General features: G+C 36.4%; 1 protein-coding gene across 2 annotated transcripts in view; it reads right to left on the bottom strand.

Annotated features, from left to right (window-relative positions):
• SLC26A7 (solute carrier family 26 member 7) overlaps positions 1-14,529 on the bottom strand; it is a 70,596-nt gene that overhangs the window by 46,532 nt on the left and 9,535 nt on the right. For both annotated transcript variants that reach the window (XM_021543274.3, XM_077782926.2), the window contains 2 exons: positions 9,926-10,036; positions 6,144-6,316 (listed from right to left, as the gene is read on the bottom strand). In XM_021543274.3, the coding sequence (XP_021398949.2) occupies positions 6,144-6,316; positions 9,926-10,036 (284 nt within the window). The remainder of the gene's footprint in view (positions 1-6,143; positions 6,317-9,925; positions 10,037-14,529) is intronic.

The raw sequence follows: 14,529 nt of genomic DNA, 5'->3' as shown, positions 1-14,529 counted from the left end.
CATTGTTCACAGTAGCAAAGTTCAATAAGAATTAAATTCTCCCTTCCCTTGTGAATTTTTATTTGTTTTCTGAAATTGGTTTCTTTTGTCTGAATGTGACATTTCTAACTGTGTAACAGCTTCATATCCAGGAAATTGGATGTTTATTTAGGCATGGAATCAAAACCACAGAGACAGTTCTGTGTACTACATAATATCACAGAGAAGTATTAGTTACTATTAGCATTTCAGAGAAAGTTATTATTGTGAGTTACGGCAAAATGATTGCTAGGCTTAAAAATTTCAGCATCACTTTCAGATCTACTTTTTGGTTTTTTACTTTTTTTCTTTTAATCTTCAGCATTTTAAGAGGATGCTTCACAGGTACTAACTAAAAGAACACATTTCAAACACAGTTTTTTATTGATTGCACGTAACCGTAAGCAATGTAAAATTCTTGCAAACCATGAGTATGGTTCCAGTTAGACAATTTCTGCAGCCACTCAATTAAACAAGCAGCAGCCTATACTTGGTCCCCTCTCCTTACTCCAGAAGGTAGCTCAGGACACCCAGAAACAAAGGCAGTACTTCATGAGCATGAACATCCTACTCTTTATTTACATGATAGTTAAATAAATATGATGTGCACCCATACATCTTCCATGGAGAAGATCTAAAAATGAAGCAACCAGAAGAGGAAAGATTGTGGGTGGAGGGTGTAATTCCCGGCATATACTGGTATGGAAACCTCATGTTGTCTTTGCAACGTGAATAATGTACAAAAACTTAATGGATCACAAGGAGGAAAAAAGTTTTGAAACAAACCTCCCAAATCTATTTGCATGTGAGTTTTCTTGACAGATAAAATTATTAGCATTTACTCAGGCCCAGACTGACTCTAAAATTAACCCTCCATGCTGGGAAACAGCCAGCTTGGCTGCCACTGCATTTTGAATAAACACCATTTGAAACTTAGCTAAGCTGACAGCACTCAATTGCATTACATTGCATTATGTCATAAAATCTTTCACCCAGTAACACTGACCAAACTGTAGAAAGTTCAGTATTCTTAAAGAAGTGTCTAACAATCTGCTTTATCTTGGCTATTGGTTGTGATACTCATTTTTGCATCTACTTTATTTTCTGGTAAATTTTATGATTTCTTTTCATTCCTGATGCAAACTACAGAGAAAAGTGACAGTAAAGTGCTAGAACAGCAAAAACAGAATAAAAACAAATATTTTTGTCTTTTTATTATTTGTCGTCATACTGAGATTTTCTTAAACTGTAAAAGAAACTAAATTTTCACATATTTTAGAATTGTACCCAGAATTTTTAATTTTTAAGAATTTGCTTCCTAAAGGATAAAAGCATACTTCAGGGAAAGAATATGCACAGTATAAAAATTGTTTGAAAGGCACTTGGCTCTTGTTTATTTGTGTGCATTTTCAGTACATAATACCATGTAAAAAGGTTCATTAAGAAATAACTTTCTTGAGATAAATTTTGCTTTCGCCAGGTATACATTCTTGAATAAATTCATGTAAATGAAATCAAGACCTTTCAGGGAAAAGAAAAAGCAATACATGAGAAAGTTAGGGAAAGCAGCCTTGAATTAATGCACAGTAAAGGAGAAAAGATCACAGAAATGAGGTATACAATGAAGTGATTAGAAGAAGTGGTGGAAGATGTGATTTCTAAAAAAAAAAAAAAAAATTGATAAAAAGGAGTAAATTTCCAAATGGAAGAAAGACAATACAAAGGGAATCTTTTTTTTCAGCTGTCTTTACTACTCCATAATTTCACTCTGACAAATAGAAGAGAATGGGAATTTAGCCAGGAGAAGAAAAATGAACAATTGCAGAAAGCAAAGCCCTCTATGTTCATTATTCAGAACCTTTGGTTCTTGTCCACTTTCAATACTTTCTTCCCATGACAACATGCTCAGTCTATTATTATTATTATTAAAATTCCATTCAACGTGTAGTCAATTTAACTTCTTGGCCAGTAAAAATTTTTATCACTTAACAGCTCTTTGGAAATCACTAATGTCAAATTTTCTGTCCCCAGAAACTGAAAGACTGATATTGTGTTAGCTGCTGCACAGATTCAGCTTTGGAAAATGAATTTTAAATCCCTCAAAACTCCACTGTACTGGAAGAGGTTTTCCACTGTTATATCAGACAAAGTGGTGGGGCCCTTTCTGATCATTTGCTGCATGGGCTGGGTAGATGAGACCAGACCAGACACAGGAACATCTCTTGGAGGGAACCAGCACAGACTGTGAGACTGTCATTTAGTGCATTATATTGGTTATCGCAGGTAGCAAAAGTGAAGAAATCTATGGACCCTTATCCATAGATAAGACAACAGTCAGACACAGTTCAGCTCAGCTGGGTTGCCAATTTAAAACTCTCCATGGCCTGTTTCAATAGACATCTAAATGGTAGACCACTATTTTTTGATTTTCTGAGCTGCAGCACCTATGTTCATTCTGGATGTCTTGAGAGTGTCTGGTAGCTTCTGATGGTGTGCAGAGTGAACTTTCCTCATTCCAGGACCTGAAAAAGTCTTTTCTGTGGTCCTTCTGTACTAACACATAGAATGCTCTACCGTAATTGTGGGAACCAGAACTCCCACCCAGCCTACTTGTAGTTTTCAAAATACAGAATATGAGCCTGTAATAAGGTATTTCCACTGTAAAAGAAAAATGAACTTTTCCCCTGATTATCACCGTATAGTAGACTCATGTTTTCACCTCATGCAGAGCAATGTGTAACAGAAATACTACAGCATCGTTTTTCCCACAGGTTAATAGAGACTGGGACAAGAATATTGCCTTACAAAAACACCCTTCTTATTCAAATGTGCTCCTTTGTTATTAAGCAGATTGATAATGGACTGTGTAAATTTGTTCTCTTGAAAACCAGAAACATTTCTATATCCAACACTGTATATCAGCAACTAATTACATGTTAGTTTTTAAAATACAGTAGATGAAAAACTTACTAATAAAAATTTTACGAGACTGGAATGCAATAAGCAGCTATTTATCCCCTACAGAAGAATAGCCCAACTGAAGTCTACAACACAGTGGTCTACAGAGAATTATGGGGTTTTTTCCCTAGGGTATTTTAGTTTGATCTGCAAGAAGCTTTCCTCTATTTATTCAGCAAATCTTAATCTTGAATTTCAGTTTAGTATGCTGAGATTATTTTAGAGACATATATTTATGGAAGCATTCATGGAAGCATTTCTAGGGGAAGAAAAATCTTACCCAAAAGCTCTTTTGAGGATTTATTTAATGTTATAAAGGCAGCATCCTATTTTAATTACAAAATGACTCAATAGATTTCTGCTATGTTCTATCATTTCTTTCCCCATCAATACCTCTGAGGTATTTGATATCAGGGAAGATTTCCATTAGTTTGATTTGTTTTCCATGCCCTGTTTATCTTTATAGAGTAGCAGCTATATAAACATAAGAAATTCTTTGCTATGCCTTCCATTCTGCTTTTTAAAATGAAATAATGAATGCATTATATTAAATGGTTTTGGTAATTACAGTTTTTATTTTATGTTTACTTATTTTCTATTTTAATACTATTTTCATGTCATCAGAACACCTCTTAATATAACTAAATATCTTTTCTCTTTTATGAACACTTCCTCAAATATTAGATTTCAGAAGTAGTTTAGGACTCTGAAACATTTCTTTGAGAAAAACTTAAGCGGTTAAGCCCCAAATTTCAATTGTGACAATCTCTACCTATCCTTGTTTTATGATCAGAAAACAATGCTGATTTATTTCATGCCGAGATGGCTCTGAAATTCACAGAGCCTGCTCAGAGTTTGCCTCACAACAGAAATACACAGTTGTGGTCTGCAATAAACACCGACTAGCCAACAGCAGTTCATCTCAGAAACATCTCCCCCCTTCTCCCCACCTTCCCTCCATTACTGACTATTTTGTATGTTTTCCCTTTTATTTTAATATTATCTGCTGATTGGAGTATTTAGCCAGGCTACTGGAAAAATAGCATCAAATTGCTTTTTAGGCTAAGGGTGTTCAGCTCTTTACCTACTCTTTCCAAGAAGGAAACAGCTGTTTTGGCAAGAATTTTTCATCCTTCGTCTGGAGGGTGCCCAAGGTAGGGATTAATCACAGCATCTGTTGTTTTTGTGCAATTAGTGGCTGATTAGAGAATTGAATTTTGACTGTTTTTCAGAAAAATTTAAGTCTTATAGTAGATAACATAAGCCAGGTCTGCTCCCTTCCTAGAGCTGCACCATCACAGATACCAACTACACAGAAAATACAACTTCTTTTTGTATTTCAGGATGTCTTCAATGAAGAGCTGTTGCCTCAAAATGTATCATACAATTCTTGTTCCAGAACATACATTAATTTCAGGCTATTAGTTAGTTTCTATTCTAATCTGATAAATAGAAGAAAGTGACTGATTTAGCTCTACATTAAAACAAGATGTGTCTTGCCACCTTATCTGGGGTTTGCAGCAACTGTTAGCTGGGAAACTGGAATCTTGATGAGAGACGTAGATTCCCACACTTAGCACCTGGGAAGATGGCAAAGTTTAATCTCAGCCTTGATCAGGCTTTCACCTGCATATTGCAGTATTAGTAGCTTCAAGGCACTTCTTTAGGAAATAAGTGTTTTTCTCTGGCCTCCAACCATTAAACTCACATAAAGGACTAGTGGCAGCCTGGCAAGCACCAGATGTGTTAGTATGATTCTAATGCAAGTGACATTATTGACCTGGGAGAGGAGCCCATGCACATGGCATGGTTCCCTGCCAGACCTGCTTTGAAGATGCAGAGAGGATTTACCAGTTCTTCTCATTCCAGTCAGGATTAAAGAGGACATAGGCTGAGATAAATCAGCTGATGCAGTGGAAGGCATATGAAAAAGCAGAACTTTTCAGGATGAAAGAGTAAGAGGTCTGGAGGACTCACACACCTAATGGGATTCTGCAGCCACCAAGCAAAATAATTTCTGAACTGGATTTTGAAGTTACATCAAATGAATGCAGGCACCAACTTCCCACATGAGACATTTTGGCCTGAGAGAGAGATGCAGGAGATTTCCAAGCTGTGAGCACTGGACTCCTGCATGAAGAGCTCCATTCATGCTCTGCTGTTGTGAGCACCCTGCATAAGATGCAGTGCTGGGCTGCACATGCAGATGCATTGGGACAGCATGTGCAGGCACAGCCAGGCACAATCTGCATCAGCTCTGCTTTCTGTGCTGTCTGCAGGCTGTAATAATCCAATAACAGAATCCTCATCATAAACCAATAGAAGAATTATAAAAATGCAGCAAAAATAACAATGCTTCTTGATATTTTCTACTGACTGACATAAGTACACGCCCCAGTTCCTGCCAAGCACGTAGACTATTGAAGATCCCATTCTGGGCCCCTTTGTTCATCCTCTGCATGGGAGAGGGATCCAAAGCACCAAGTGGAGGGGTCTGAGTTTGTTTCAGGAGTCCAGCTACCTAGGTGTTGCAATGTCAAACCCTGGCACATTACTTCTATTTTAATATTTACAAGGAAAAGGGAAGCCTTCATTGAAGACCTAAGCAACTGGCAATGGATAAAGAAACTTCACCCTTTTGGCCAGAATAAGAGAAAAGAAGAAATTTAAAAGACCTCTGATCATTTAAATAAACTTTAGAGAATCATTTGAAGACATCTGTTTTACTATTTCACTTTAATGATGGGTGTGTGAACTCTAAAGAGAATTTAAAGTTTTCCCTACTGTTTTTAATTATTGGATATTGTATAGTATTGCTTTTCAAGCCAAGGGCAACAGAAAGCCTCAGGAATATGTCAATGCTTACCAGGAGCTGATTCATATTTGTTTCTGAAGACAGAAAGGGGACACCAACTGCAAGCAAGTATTATAGTAGAGCTGACTGAGTGTGCTTTTGCTTCATATTGTAAAACACTGGAAGCATGTGTACAGATAATTACTACAAAGGAACAGCAAATTCTTAAAGCACATTAATTTCATCATTTATGACCATTGAAGCAGATGTTTTTATTAGTTTTTCTCAGAGAAGTAAAAAAAGTATTACAAATGTCATAGCTGTCACAAAGGCAGTACATCAGTAGTATACAGAAAATGTGATCACCACCAACCTGAATGATTCCTCCTAGAAATGAAACTGCTGCTGCAACTCCAATCCTCTGCATTTCAAATTCTGACAAACCCAAAATTCCTGAATTATTGTTTGCAGTGAAATTAGTTGTGACTGAAGGAACAAGGCGCTCAACTGCATTGGCAGATATTAAGGAAGTTAGAGCAAAAGTTCCTGTAAAAAAAGCCACATGTTAATTACCAATAATTGTAGATCTGTACTCATCACTCATAGTCTCTTTTTCAAAATGGCTGTTATTATTAAAAGTGACATTTTTTTACATTCCTGTCATCATAAGAACAATTTTAAGGTATTTTTTCTATGTAACATACCTTTCTTCCCATAAAATACCATTCATACAGGCAAATTAAATGTAAATCTTTTTTTTAGCACATTCGTTAAGACAGGTTTACAAAAGAGATTCAAATACAACAATTTGCAATGATTTCAAGTTATCAAAAATGCTTTTAACTCACCCTGCATGCGATCCATTAGCTATCTGTCTGAGATTCCCAAGTGTTCACCATTCAAATTTCTAGGGCAATTAATTCATACTATGTATATATAGTACCTAGTCCATTAAATAGTACCTAGCTCTCTCAATAAATGGAGGCAAATTATGAGAAAAACATTTATTTGCTGAGAGAGGTAAAGCACATTTAATGACACAAAGATAAATGAGGATGACAATTCAACATTAAAAGACACAAACATGCAGAGCTATTAGAGCATAAGAACATCTTGCTATGTCAGACCAATGACCCATCCTGCCCAGTACTCTGCCTCCAGCTGTGATAGTCAGAGGTGTTACCTGGGGAAAGCACACAAGCCTGGACATTGTCTGTGGGCATCCACAGCTGTTGTGTTAGAGAACTACTTCCTAAGCTGGCTTTTTTTTTTTTTTTTTTTTTTTTTGTGGACTAGTATTCATGAATTTGTCAAAGGTTTGTCTGAACCTGTTTGTAATTTCTCCTTCCACAATGTCCTCTGAGAACAGGTTGCAGAAGTTCAGCATCTGCTGTATTGTTTTCTTTTATCTACACCGTTAAAGTATTTTAAAACAATTTCTCTCTGAACTCACCTTTTTTCTACTGCTCCAAGACCTGGTGCACACAATCCTGCCCTCACCTTGGCCTTCACAGAGTAAAGCTCACAGCATGAATTCCTCAGGAACCCACCAGGGATACCACCACACTGAAAGTGACCAAGAGGTCCAGCCTTTTGCTTCATATCTTTCAAACTGCTAATAATTAATAAAAGGACATTTCTTCTATCACAAGGACAACTTGTTTTCTTCAGTAACCTTTGGTGTAGAACCTTATCAGTAGCTGTTTGACCATTCTGATATCTTTTATTCAAAGTGTATCCCTTCTCCACACACTTGTTGACATTCATACAGTAGTCTAGAAGGTTGTGAGGTAGGATTTTCCTTTACAGAAGTCAAATTAACTCCTCACCAACAGGGTCTGATTATTCATAGCTTTTTTTGTCCCATCCCTGGAAGTGTTCAAGGCCAGGCTGGATGGGGCCCTGAGAAACTTGACCTAGTGGAAGGTGTTTCTGATTATGGCAGAGGGGTTGGAATTAGAAGACCTTTAAGGTTCCTTTCAAACTTGGACAAGATGTTTGCATAAAATTTAATTTGAAAACAGCTTACATGAAATTCTATCTTAAATCAAAGTGTTTGTGTTATTTATGGCAGATAAAGCTGTCTCAGAGAATGGTTCAAAATCATTTATGTGAACAAAAGTCAAGAAAAGGTGTATGTGTTTGTTGCTCAGGTGAGAAAGCTCTTCAAGTAGATCAGCTTTTTCAAAGAAAAGGCATTACAGGACAATAAAAGTTAACTGAACAGGGCCATTGGTGGCTTTTCCATTTCATACTAACATGACTGCCTTCACTAGTTCATGCCTTCACTAACAAACAACTTTACAGCCTGTGTACATATGGAGAACCCCACAGATCTTACAGAAAATTCTGGTAAGTGAAGAGGCTGTCTCCAATGTCCATAAGGAATTATGGAGCAGTTGAGGCAGGCAGCATGGCTCCTATGCACTCAGCTACACACCACAATGCCTTAACTGAGGCTGAAACAAGAACTGCATGAGACCTTCCTTCTGAAAATATCAACAATATATGTCACTCAAATTTATTAATTTAAAAAGATCGCATGTGTGCAAGAAAACTCTTTTGTTGTTTTTTTTTTATTGAGATAAAATTTTGAAATAGAATTATTAATGGAAAGAGTTTCCACAACAAGGACCATGCAGAAATCTGCAGAACTGTGGAACTCAGCAAGGCATTCTCTGAACACTATTCCCTCCCAAGGATAAAACATCAGACTTAACAGCATACTTACCTATTTTATCAATTGGTTTTCATTACTAGAACTTATGGCAGCCAGATGCTTACTTATCTTTCCTACATATGATGGATTCTTGTCTTCCTAATAATCATACAACAAACTTCTGACAATACACTGCTAATTTTTTTTGTTTTGCAACAGCTTTTTAATATAGACTAAAGTTTTAATCTATCTTTTCTATATTCAAAATTTTCATCTTTTCTTGCAATGCTTCCCTTTTAACATGAGTTGTATATAGTCATTACAACATTAGGACAATAACAGGATCTACAGATCCTTTTCAGACATCAAAAGACTCAAATACTTTCTGTAAATCTAGAGAAAACAAACTTTTAGCTTTCCTTTTTCTCTAAGACTATTTATAGCTGCTCAGATTTGCATTTTTTAAAAATGTAACTGAATATTTTTGATCAAAAAGGGTGCTCAAAATGTGTTGCTAACTTCTTAGTAGAACATTGCATACACTAGTGCAATCAGACTCTGCAGAGTTCATTTTGAGTGTGATTACCCAGAATCTCTTTCAGGAGATTTTCTCCTCTTCAAGGAAGAGATGCATCCTCCCTGCTTAAATCTTCTGACAGCCTCAGGGGCTGCTTCCCTTCATCCAGCTGTGCTGTGTGTTGCCACTGGGCCTATCTCACCCTTCTTGCAAACTTCAGGGGCTATCAAGTGCCCACTTCTGAACAACAAAATATTTGTGGTTCAATCTAATGAGTATTATTTCCAGCTGCCCTCTATAATTTTATTTCTTTGGGCTCAGAAACAGAGTATTAGGACAGAGTATCAACCTATTAGGAGCACAAAGCCATTCAATTCTTCAGCTGCTGAAGGGTAAACAAGTAACTCATAACTACCAGCAGAGTAACCAAGCAGCATCTTTCCCTATCTACCCAACTACTCTGCAAGAGGATGAGTCCTTAGTGGGAGAATCTCTAGCTTTAATACAATAGCAAGTAATGGGCTCAGGAGGTCGTTTGTGTTTTTCTTTTCCTGAGAAATGCAACATTGGTGTTTTAGACAGGTGAGAAGTAATGTATGTTTTCTATGGTTTACGAGGCAGTTGAACATTTTTCATTTCCATTTACATACATCTTGTTGACAGAGTCCTTTGTTAAACTCTTAGCCTGAAGCAGATTTCTAAAGCAGAGTTAAAATAAAAAAAGCTCTTACTAAATTACATTTACAAAGGAAGTGTCAGTGCAATATTAAATTATAATGGCAGGAGTAACCCCAATATATTCTTAATGAGGCTTTTTAAAGTACTTAAACTGACAAAAAGTTGCTGTAAAGACAAGCACAAAACCATCTTTTTTCTGTTTAATCATAGATAACTTTCCTTCCATCAGCCTTTAAACATGAATATATTTCAGCATTCAGTTCCCTATTTTTGAAAACTACTTTAGCATACAGACCCTTACCTGTTGCAACATGACGTCCCATTCCAAATATGGCATAAATAATGACAGGGAAAAAAGATCCATATAAACCAAAAACTGGATGGACTGAAGACAGAACAGCAAAGGCCAGCCCTATAGAAAATTAAAGATAATTACTTCACTATATGAAGATAAAACTGTTCTACTTGTGTTGTTTTTTATTTTTATGAGGAAATGTGTACAATTTTATTAAGAGCAGGAAAAAACTCACCTTCCTTTACTAAACTCACCTTCCTTTACTAGAGTGCAAATGAGCTACTGTACAATAAGAATCAGAAATAACTGTAGAAGGTTTTCCATTTCATCATCAAAATCCACATATCCTACCATGATTCCAAGTTGTCTCCATTAGTGGTTTCAAGCCTCTTTTAATAGCCATGCCTCACAGGAGGAGGCAGCATTGTTTCACCCTCACAAACATGGCTTTGAGACTGCCAGGTCTCCAGGCAGTGGGATGGTTATTTTTTAAAAATATTTCAAAACCTGTAATTTTGGTTTGGATGGAGCCCCTTCAGTCTAATTTCTTAAATAAAAAATATATTCCAGAGTTCATCCTCTTTAGGTGTCTGGGGTTCATAAGCCTTTAAACATTAACATTTCTTTCATCATGTAAAGCTGTCAGTTCACAAACAGAAAGTATTTGACTTTCATGTTGAGATGAAGAATGAACAGAATTCGTTCAGGTTTAACTTTATAGACTCACTAATTACCTTCATTGCTTAGCATCCACCCTTTTCTCAGAAGTCTTGGACAAGAACTCATCTTTCAACAGAAACATTCCTGCAAAGCATCAGATTTGGTTGCTTTTCAATTTGAGATACCTAAGATAGCAAGTCAGACTGCATTGGCTTCTTGCAAGTCATCAGAAGGAGACTCCCCAGACTTGCTTCAGATCAGCAGGATCTACGGCCATTTCACAGCTCTCACTTCTGGAAACTAAGAGCAGGAGAGCTTATCTTGCACAATTGCTCCATAAATTTTGGCGAATACCTCATCATGCAGTCTGGAAGAAAGGACTGGCCTTTCTGAAGTCCACCTTCGGGAGAATGACCACGTGTGGTCTGTAACAGAGGAGATTCAGATCTGTGGAATGGAGTTGCCTTCTGTGTCCATGTGAAACCCCCAAAGAAAACTAAACCTGTAGGATTCATTGTTCTCACCCAGCATCCTAAAGAATGCTCCAGAAAGTGTTCTTTACTTGAAATGTCAGTGTTATGGGGCTTTGATAATATGGACAGTGACAAAGAGTGTCTTTGTTTATGGGTTTTCAGAGGCAATTCTGAACATTTTTATTCAAAATCTTCTTACATTTTCATTTGAGTCTGTAACAAAGTGAACGTGGTGAGGGGGAGGCAAGAAAATACAAAAAGGTCAGAAGTGTCAAGTTCTCAGTGAAGCAGTTCATCTGTTAGAAAAACTTCACAGTGAAGATTTTGCTGAGGTGAATCCTACATGGATCATTTTTATCATCATTGTGCTCAGCAAAGTAGCACTTTGAGTGCATCTACTGATAGTCACTTCTGTGTTTTTCTCTTAGCACAGCATTATCACAAACCAGAAAGCTCTTTGAAATTGTAGTGCAATGTCCATGTTCACGTGATCAATAGAGGTAAAAGAAGATTCTGACCCAAGAGCAACACAGAAGGGTGTGCCTGAAGAGAATAAAAACAGCACAGGAGAGAACTACATGACTCTACCCAGATAAAATTGAGCATGGAGGAGGGTGGGGAAATGAGAAGAGGAGAAACAAGTTTTTAAAGCTTGCTTAACACTGGAAAGCTTTTCCATTATAACCATTTTATGAACAAAACCAAAAAGAAAAAAAAATTTTGAATTAATTTACTAGTTGAATGCTACTCACAACATAGTATTGCAACTTGCAACAAAGCATTATGCTGGCTAATTTATTTTACTCTACAAAAAGTGAAGGAATCAGAAAAATCAGCATAATTTCAGTCTCATTTAAATTATAACAACATAATTGAAATGAAGTGACCCGTCTGTAACAAGCATGAGGGGAATACACAAGCTTCATTACTGAATGCTGAGCCAGATGTGTACTTTAGAAGGTTTCTGGGAAGAGCCAGTTAATCCTAGTTATGGTTATAAATCCAGATGATCTGCTGCTGATCTGAATTTAAATTCAGTCCCTGTTTTCCTCCATTTCTAGATTCATGCCTAGATCTTTCACATTCTTTTGTACTAAGTTTCTGGAAGCAATGTGCAATTTTTTTCATGGTGAGGTCATGGCAATCAGACCAGAGCTAAAATTAAGAGCCTTTGACTTGAGTTGTGGCCCTGTTTGTTAGGTTTTTACTCCCATTTTACTACATACGTGTAGCACTTACTGAAGTGTGCAAGAACAGAGAGGCATTATAAAATAGAATCAGTAAAGACTTTGGTTTTCTTATTAGGCATAAAATGCTCTAAAGGTTCAAATACTTTTCAAGATATAATCAGAAGTCTATTTAAGTTTATTTCATTAATTTTCATACTAAACTTCTCTACAATGCATTCTGTTTGCTCAAGAACTTTGCTGTCAAAAGACAGGAAACATTTTCTTTTTTTTTATTCCAAAGAGTATACTTAAAGAAAATAGATCATAAAGTAAGGATCTCCCATAATCTTCACTGGTAATATGGAGAAGCCCCCATGGCAGTGACATTAAGGTTTTCATATAAGAATATAAATTCCATGAGAAGAAATGCAAACAAATACTGAACAGTAAGTTTGGATACAGTACATTAATATTGTTTGTTTTAACTACCTCCTTATCATAAGATAACATTGTGGGACACACTTTCACTGAAAACCATGACCTGGGACTAGCACCAGGTGCTTAACAGTCCTCTGGCACATCACACTGAAAAGAAGAGATGTTTAACACTCAGTGTCAATGCAAGTAACTGCAAAATAACAAACTTGATATAAAGAGAAACAAGGCCATCTCCTACTGCAGGAGAAAGGTCTCAGTTTAAGTTGGAAGTTTCTGCTAATTGGATTAGTGCCAAAACTGTAGCAATAAAAAAATATTTTCCGTAGGAAGAGCTATGAATCGCCAGAGTATAGTCAACTAGTTAACAATTTTCTGCATCTGGACATATGCTCATGATACATACATCTGTTCTGAGGAAAACTCTGCCGTCTTTTGGAAATACTAGGTGTAAACCAGAAATTAAATTTAGAAGCAGGAAAAGTATTACACCTATAATTAATTTGAGGAATATCAACCCTAGTATAATTTAATATTTACTGTAAAAAGTTATATATATTTTAAAAGTTTTTCTGATAGAGTGTATATTCAAACAACTTTCTGTAATTGTAACCTTTTACTCTTAAGTGGGACTATACTAAGATGGTCAGACCCCAGGTTTATGGAACCCTAAATAACACAAATTCATCTTATCCCACTCAAAAATGTATCTGCAGTTGTGGACACTCTCTCATGCTTAAGAAAAATATAATTTCTCCATTTGTTCACAAAACTCTATTATGTAGTAAAAAAGGTATTTTCTGACGATGCCCTAAAATGTAGAACTGACACACGTTCAATCAGACTCCTATCAATACTTCCTGGAGAACTAACAAATCAGACAACAAATGATTCATATCCCTGGATTTCATTTCTAAGTCCAGGATAGCTAACTTCCATTTAAGAAAAAAAACATAATTTTTTTTCCAGGCAGGAAAAAAATTAATATTATATTTCATAACAGTTTTCATGCACAAACCTCCTAGTTCTGGAGGGTTCTTTGACAATGGCTTCATAAAAGCTCTTAACACAAAATGATCTTTTGAAAATAATATCATTAACCTCCAAAAACTGGGAAGCTCAGTATAAGTTCTCTCAATGCATGTTTGCTGGGGCTGCACAAGTGAATTTTACCTTCTGTCTCACTTTTTTAGTGACAAAGTACCAAGAGCTTAAAATCATTCCTTGGGTTTTTCTGTCATTCAAACCCTGAGGCATATGAAGAATGTAAAGACAAAATGGAAGGACAGAGCCTCAAAAATGAGCCATAAATCTTTCAGAGGCCACACAATGTTGATTTGGCAACCCCTGTTTTTTTTTGAAGGATCCTTCAGTGTGGCTCCTTCCCATGCAGCTGTTTCCTTCAGCCTGGTGAGAGTCAAGCACCTCAGTTCTGTTAGCCACAGTACCTGAATTCACAGTATTTCACAGATTCTGAAATGCAGCTCTCCCAATGTACCATCTGACAAGCACATCAAAGGTAGATTTGAGAAAACACGGTTCTATTCTGCCACTTTACAGATCTCCAGATACTGACATTTGTATCTTAATGTTCAAAAGGAAAATATGCAAGCATTATGGTAGAAGAAACAAGTGGATGGCTTGACCCACTTATGATTTCACTGTTCAAGGCTTGACCCTTCTGTATGTAATAGAGTTTAGATACATACAAAACAGATAATTAAAAAATTTCCAGTGTTTTATTTTCTTTTAATAGAGCTCCTCAAAAAAAAAACTATCAGTGTTGACAGACAATCTGAGATTAAACGTTAAGACCCCTTTAGGATTAATGTAACACAGTATTTGAACACAACAAAGATTGTATAAACTGTTT

The sequence above is a fragment of the Lonchura striata genome, chromosome 2 (genome assembly GCF_050655825.1).
Source record: "Lonchura striata isolate lonStrDom1 chromosome 2, ASM5065582v1, whole genome shotgun sequence".
Taxonomy (NCBI): domain Eukaryota; kingdom Metazoa; phylum Chordata; class Aves; order Passeriformes; family Estrildidae; genus Lonchura; species Lonchura striata.
Note: the sequence above shows the minus strand (reverse complement) of the source record. Positions and strands in the feature narration are given on the sequence as shown.